The sequence below is a fragment of the Nanorana parkeri genome, unplaced genomic scaffold (assembly GCF_000935625.1).
Source record: "Nanorana parkeri isolate BGI_ZX_2015 unplaced genomic scaffold, ASM93562v1 scaffold3849, whole genome shotgun sequence".
NCBI lineage: Eukaryota > Metazoa > Chordata > Amphibia > Anura > Dicroglossidae > Nanorana > Nanorana parkeri.
Window position 1 is genome coordinate 21,687 of NW_017310117.1, and position 7,962 is coordinate 29,648.

General features: G+C 48.8%; 1 protein-coding gene across 1 annotated transcript; it reads right to left on the reverse strand.

Annotated features, from left to right (window-relative positions):
* Window positions 1–584: 584 nt before the first annotated feature.
* On the reverse strand, window positions 585–7,820 carry LOC108803544 (zinc finger protein 704-like). Its single transcript, XM_018575377.1, has 8 exons — window positions 7,620–7,820; window positions 4,888–4,959; window positions 3,992–4,196; window positions 3,808–3,908; window positions 3,468–3,720; window positions 2,490–2,573; window positions 1,142–1,224; window positions 585–925 (listed from the first exon to the last, which is right to left on the reverse strand). The coding sequence occupies exons 1-8, from the start codon at window positions 7,763–7,765 to the stop codon at window positions 814–816; spliced, it is 1,056 nt and encodes a 351-aa protein (XP_018430879.1). The 5' UTR covers window positions 7,766–7,820; the 3' UTR covers window positions 585–813.
* Window positions 7,821–7,962: the final 142 nt, after the last annotated feature.

Genomic DNA, 7,962 nt, shown 5'->3' on the forward strand with positions numbered 1-7,962 from the left:
ATTCCTTGATGTGCAGATTGACCTACACCATGCAGGCAGGAGACATGCCTTATAGTTTACACGTTAAAAACATATTATAATCTATCATTTCAGGTCTATCAGACCCTCTCCGGCTTATTCCACATAGCAGTGCTCTGCTACCCGACAGCCCCATGTAAGTGCTCCACAGTCAGTTCGGGAAAAAACAAAAAAAGATCAACACTGATTGGCTGCAATGGATCGCGGCACCGCCTTAGTGAATAAGCCCCCCTGTGCCATTAAAATGCACCTGTCACATGGTCAGCTAGGCTAGTGATGCCACAAGCAACATCCCGAGTGACATCACGGCTTCAGTCATTGTAAGCAAGCAACAGGTATCCTTTAAAATATATTCCCCTTTGCACCTGAATACCCCCGTCCCTCAAATTCAGTCCACCCAACCGCCCACAGAGCATCCCCAAAGTGCAAAGCAAAGTGCAGCGAGAGTTCAACACCGCCCTACAAAACAGGAAGAAACTAAAATGTAAAAACACGCCTTATCCCACCCCTTTCCCTCCCATTCTTCCCCCCAACATGTCTCACGATGATAGATTCTCTTCTTTCTCACCAACAGTTCAGTAGCAGGAACCTCAGGAATCTGCTGCTACCTGAAGAGGGCTCCTCAAGCAATGACCGTCTCCTGTGTGCAGCTCCAGACCGTAGAAAACAAAAATACAATCCATTTATAAAAATATCAGCTGTATCACAAGTGTCCTGAAACAAATTCTTGCTGGGAACAGAGCCGAGGCAGCTCGGGTGCGCCCCCCTGGGGGCGGGTTGAGGTGATTGTACGCGTCAGTCTATGAACCTTTGGCAGGCCTTCTTCCAGCGGCAGGCGGTGCACCACATCTCCTTGCGCTCCATCCCGTACACCTTGCGGCATTTCTTGGCTTCCCCTCGTGGCTTCCTGGGGAAGAGGAAGAAGGGGATGGACCTGGGTCAGAGGCTGGCCTCTGCTAAGCTACACATATTCCTACGCCACTTGCCGGACATGTGACAGCGCAAGATTCACAGATTAGCTGAAACATCAACACGATGGGTAACACCACACCACTGACCAGCGGGCCCTCAGGCACACGGGAACACACATCACAGAGAGACAGATGGAGACGGAGATGCTCACCGTGTTCCGGTCATTGGCTTGGGATTGGGAGAAGCGGTCAGGATCTGCGGCCTCCTATCTACCATACTCAGCGTTGGGCGGACCTGCAAGATGACATCAGAAGATATGTAAGACCAACATGGATGTGTGACGTTCATTTCATTTTACAATCTTCCCTCTCCAGTCAGGCAGGTGGCCCAGAAATGTCCATAAGAGCAAAGAATAGGTGCCCTGACCTGGTGTCCCTATCATCCCTAAAACATCTGCCCAAAAATCTGTACCTCACATAAGTTTCTGGGTGGCAAAGTAAAACCCAATAAGAGTATACGTTTGTGTGACCGGGTGTTCTGTGCTGCATAGACCATAAACATGTGGACAAGGGCTGGTTGCGAAGGTCAGAGACGACCAATACACAGCCCATGGTCAGCAAATCATTAACTAATCCCCACAAGTAATCTCTTAGTGTACAGACACCTTAGCCCAGTGCTGGAGGACTCTGCTCCTTCCTCTATAACTCTCCTCTCCTGAAATACTCTGCTCTGCTGGAGGACTCTGCTCCTTCCTCTATAACTCTCCTCTCCTGAAATACTCTGCTCTGCTGGAGGACTCTGCTCCTTCCTCTATAACTCTCCTGATATACTCTGCTCTGCTGGAGGACTCTGCTTCTTCCTCTATAACTCTCCTCTCCTGATATACTCTGCTCTGCTGGAGGACTCTGCTTGTTCCTCTATCTAAAGCTTCCAGCTGTCAAGTCACTTCACTGGCTCTCATACTTGCCAAGCTGCTAACCCAAACCAATGATGCCACTCAGCAGTTGTTACTGGTTCTGTGTGTGTTCTGGGTTAGCAGCTTATCAAAGTATGTGACCAGCATGGAAAACAAACAACTAGCATTCAGGAAAGGTCGGCATTGTCACCCTGCATATTTCTCTCAGTCCAGGTTTCCTACAAAAACACAAATAACATGTAGACCTTACCACATTAGGAACCCGTGATCACCAAGCAGCTGTGTTTACAGCCAATTAGTCATCATTAAAAATTGTGTCACGTGTTTCAGTGCTAGTTCACAGCAGCCGCAGTGCGTTCTGCCCGATTCAGCAAGCACTATTTTATCTGATCCGCACCTGACAGGAATGCAGGCATTGATGTGCCACGCATTCCTGTGTGGGCGTTCGCACTGCAGCCGGGGGGGGGAGGTGGATGTGTGGCTGCAGTGCCATTGACCTCAATGCACCGCTACGCCCCTTCCGCAACCAGAACACAGTGAGACGGCTGGGATGCGACCCAGTGCGTTCCGGCATCAAATCGGGCCGGAACGCACTGTGTCTGGTGTGAACTAGCCCTCAATGTAGGAAAGATATAGTACTTACTGGAGGTGCCTTGATGAGCAGTGGCGGAGGCTGCCAGGACAGGCTCACCTTGGATGTCACAGAAACGTTGATGGGAGAGGGAGCCTGCCGACAAAGAAAAATTCAAAACACAAATAGCCGACATAACGCCAGAATTGTCTTAAAGCAGCAAAACTTTCCTAAACACTAGAGATGACCGACCCTGAATAAATTCGACTGAGTTTTCTTAGAGCCGCAATCCCTTAGCTTTATGGGAGGACCTGGAGGCATAACAGGGATTGGGACTGTGTGCAAGAAATACACAGAAGGAACTACGTGAAAAGGTAGGTAACTGCACACAACCCCCACCCCCCAAAGTCATGGTTCATTTAAGAATAATTGGAAAAGGGGAGAAGACACAGCAGAATAAGGAGGGATGTTAGAACAAATACAAAGATTACTTAATAAGAGGATCTACGGGCCTTCTGAAGTATATATCTGTGCAAGAATGCAGTACATCTCTGCAATACGTGCACATTTCACTATGTTTTATGCCTGCACGTACACAAAAATATATAATGGTCTGCCAAAAATCTAGTGAGCCCCTAACCTTCTGTGGCGAGCTGATCACAGTGCCTGTGCTCCATTGAAATCCCAAGCATGATGTCAGCCCTGATTAAGTTCTTCCGTACTGGACTACAAGAATACCCCCCACCCCCCCATGAGATAAGGGGAGATGTTCAGTATTCCATGGCGGGAGAACAGTATTCCATGGCGGGAGAACTGGACAGGGCTGACAACACTGCTTGTGGTACATGCCAGACTTTCCAGCCCATAGAACAATGTCATTACCCTCCCCGGGAGAGGGCAGAGATGAACTATAGTATTAAAATAAAATCATGTCATTGGAGTCACGGAGATACAAGAAAAGGGAAAGTGATTTAACCCACCAGTGTTCAAACAGGAATAGCTGAAGGTAAGAAAGTATGATTCCTCACTGCACATATAACATTAACCCACCTGGTAGGCATGGTCAGTGTGCACGTGGCACAGTGTGCTAGGTGCCGATAGGCTAAGTGGGGAGATCAGGGGCAGCTCTGTGCTGTTAGCTGCTCCGAGGGACCCTGGACAGAGGAAGCGTGGGGGGCCAGTGGTGGTGGGTGAGGTGGGAGTCAAGCTGGACAGTCCGTCTGTCAGTGTGTCCACATTTACATCCATCTCTGTGTAGTAAAAGTCCTCCTCGCCATCGGTGTGGACCTGCTCGCCGCATCGGCTGCAAGAGGAAAAAAAAAAAGTCCCATTGCACAAGCACACTCTACACAACCTGGGCCCCGCCAAAAAAGTAGGCACTTATACTCACCCCAAGTGCACCGCCCGGATGTGCTTCTGGATGGCCGTAGACGTGCTGAGAACTTTCCCACAATTCTTCCACAGGCAGCGGAACATGAGACGCCCGGAATTCTGCTTAAACACATTGGGAAGCTTAGGCGCCACCTAGCCGACAACATCCGCAAGAAAACGTTTAAAAAGAAAAAAAGACCCACCTTTCTCTTGCGGGGAGTTGGGTCCCCAAACAGGAAGTGGGTGGTGTCGGAATCCTCAAGGCCAGCGTCAGAATGGGTAGACAAGGGGGCATGCTGAGGAGGAGACGGCATGGAAGCGAAGGAGGTGTAATAGTCGCAGCCGTTGGAAGCGCTGGAGCTATACGTGAGGATGGAGCTCACCGCACAGGCCTCGCCAAAACGTCCTACAAGTACAAGGGAAAGAAAAGCATGAGGACATTTCAAGACCATACTGAATAATGAACAAGGTACAAGGGGACTATTTACATAGCACAGATATTACTAAATCCAAGCACAATTTATTGTAGCAAGCAGCTACCTCGTGGCCACTCTGGAGTTCAAATGACGCTGACCCCAGGGAGGAATCAAGCAGCCGGCTTAAGCCGCATTGGCTAAGTCTACGATGTCCATTTCAGGACATTCATCAACCATACATCTGTTGTAAACCAGGTTTCCTTCTAACTTCAGCCATCTGACCTAGAATTCCATCGTTTTTACTCTTCCATTCTCATACAGAAAGGGAAAACCCCAAAATTTACCCCAGCCCTGCTGATAGACTTCTTCATGGATTACCAAGACACACTGAAGCCGAAGTTACTAAAAGTGGGCTATTATACCCCCGGAGAACTTATTGGCTTAGCCAAGCGCTGGCAGCAACTTCTAGGCCAAGGATGTGAAAGCTACAAACCCGACATCTACAACAGGCTTGGCGAGGCTCTTGCAGAGGGTAGTAATGCGTGCTAAGTGCCCTCATTTAGATTCCAAGTGGCCAAGATCAGAAAGTAGAAAAGCGCTTTAATTTAGGGGAGTGGATGAGGATGAGGATCACACCAAGGTTTTGAGGGAGGATATGACAATATAAAGTGAGCTAGATAGAAGTACCTGCTCCCAGCATCATGGGACCCGAGGACAAGCTAGTGAGCGCGGCTGCTGCAATTGCCTCATCCAGCCTGGAAAGAAAAGAGAAAGAAAGATTTTACTAGACAAACATCACTCACAAATCAAATAATAATCGAAGGGCAGATCCAGTCCATGCCCGCCCCCCCCCATTCCCTGTATATGATACACCTTTCCAGAGGCCGATGTAAGCAATACTATGCATGACCAGTGGTGACAGTCAGGATGACTGCAGGGGCCAGTTAGTTCTGGGCCCCTTTAGTGTATAGCTCACCAGTAAAATCTAAAATTTGATGTGCCGGAAAGAAATCAGCAAAGTGAAGAATGGTAAAAAGGAGAACAGAAAAATAAAAACTATAAAGCCAAACCTTTATTTTTTGTCCCATTTGGATGGGGAAAAAAAACACCTATACCCTGTGTCTCATTGGGAAGGGGGGGGGGGGTTCTAAACTTCCTGTCCTGCAGACACAACAGAGGAAGTGAAAGGAGATCTCTCCTAACTGAGGGAAACTCCCTCTTGGACAGTTGTCACTGGAACAAATGCACCTCGCCAACTCAAAAGTCTGGATCCTTTGCATTGCTTTCAGCCCTGCGACAGCTGTGACCAGAGAGGGTGAATCCCCCTAACGAAAACACAGACAGCAATAAAAACCTGACAAGGGTTCTAAACCCTCTGCAAGCTATTGGAAACAAAAAGAAAAAGGAAAATAAATCAATTACAGCAAATGACCCAGTAACAAATGCGAGTCTTCAATCTTGGATTGTCCCTACATGTTGGGGACAATTATGTAATAAGCATGGTAGGGAAGCCCACTGACTTCACATCGGCAGGTAGAGGAGTCTGAGACTTAGCACACGTCAGTCAAATTTGCACTTGAGACACGTAACATTAGCCGGGTCTCACATAAAGAAGTTGCACGGGCCTTGCAAAACATGCTGCAGTTCCTTTTCTGGCCAATAGGGGTCTATACCCGCTCTCTCTCTCTTAACAGTCCCATGAAGTGAAATTTTTTGACGTTCTACTAAAAGACATTTTCTACCGTCACAAATCTGCATTTTGTTTTGTTTTTTGTGTTCTTTGCAGCAAATGCCATCTACTGCGCTGCTGCTGATCTTTACAATATATTACTCAGCCTGAGCTGCTGCCAAAAGGGGTAGGGGGCTATTCACAAACACACTGCACGGCTTCAGTGCAATGATACTATATGGGAGTTAAAAGGACTCCCCACCGTTCAATATACAGTAAATATACGGTTGAAGTGTACGTATAGCCAAACCTTTTGTTTTAGGTTAAAATGCTTTACATGATTTTATAAATATTAGTATTCGAGCTTGTGGATGTCCCCCCCTTTTTATTTATAAATAAATGACAGCCGCACCGAAAGACCAACAAAGCAAGGGGAGATAGCGCAGTGTATTGTTTTAGCACAAAATGCTTTACATGCACTTTGAAGGGTGGTGGTCAGGTGGTTAACGTCTACTTCTGCATGCATGGCACACAGCGACAACTCTGCACCAAATCCGGCACCACGGCCAGGTATCTGGCTGGGGCAACTTCTAGACCCTACATGGCAGCCTCGGCTGTTCTAGGTAAAATCGGTTCCTAAGGCTACAATGACACGAGGCAGTCTGGGATCCCTGCAGCAATCCTAGTTGACCTGTTAAGATGCGGCCGCTGTATCCATTCAATCAAATGGCAGGGAACAGCGGCCGCATCTGTAATCGCACATGGTACAGGACTGATGCTGGACGCATCTATCCTGGGGGGTCCAGCAAAAGTCACCTATCCCAAGCCACATATAAATCATACCATGTAGCGTCTGCTACAGATGCGCCCACTGTCCCCCCCGTCACTAACTTCAATGGATACAGCGGCCGCATCTGAACGCAGCATGGCACACAGTGACAATTCTGCACCAAATCTGGCACCACGTCCAGGAATCAGGATAGGGCAACTTCTAGACACTGCATGGCAGCCTCGGCTGTTCCAGGTAAAGACGGTTCCTAAGGCTACATTGACTCGAGGCGTTCTGGAATTGCTGCAGTAATCCTAGATCACCTGTCAAGATGCGTCCGCTGTACCCATTCAAGTAAATGGCAGGGTGGCTGGATAGATGCGTCCAGCAACAGTCCTGTACCATGTGTGCTTACAGATGCGGCCGCTGTTACCCTGCCATTTACTTGAATGGGTATACAGCGGCCGCATCTGTAAGCACACATGGTACAGGACTGTTGGTGGACGCATCTATCCTGGGTCCAGCAAAAGTCACCTATCCCAAGCCGCATATAATCATACCATGTAGCGTCTGCTACAGATGCGCCCGCTGTCATCAACTTCAATGGATACAGCGGCCGCATCTGAACGGGGACACCTGCCATTCCTGCTGCAGGAAGCGTGGGCAGGGTGGGGCGCTGCAGGATCACCAGGTGACAATTAAAAAGTAAAAACTAATGCAGCCCCCACACCTAGGAGCAGGTAAGCCGACATTTGTTCTTGGCTTTACGTGAGCCTGATACTTGACGCCGCAATAACAGAGTACAGGGTCACTCGACAAGTCGTGAGATTGTGAAATCGTTCGAATAGACAATATCCATCTAAATAAATCCCTTGCTGACAATAGAAGGCTGTGCTCTACCCTGACAGACGATGTTGCATTTAATAAACAGATCTATTCCTTTGAATGATACGGAGTGCGTGTCATAGCTGACTGACCTGTGCCTGGGGACGGGGATGATGCTGGACAGCACCGGTGGGATGCGGCTCTGCACAGGCTGAGACTGGGTGACGGGCGACATGTTTGGAGACTGCAGCGTCCCGCAGAGGAAGTCCTGGCACTGGCTGGTCCTTGGCGCCAGCATCCTGTCATACTGAAAAGGTGTCCGGGTGTCGGCGTAGAAAGCAGAGACCTGCACACAGAGAGAGAGAAAGACAAGTTAGAGATCAGCAGCCATATGACACGATGTGCCCGAGGGGCTGAGTGACACTGACGCAGCCTGGTGCCATGTTGTGTGTTTGGGGTAAAAACATCTCCTTCCGTGTTCAGGGAGGGGGGGGG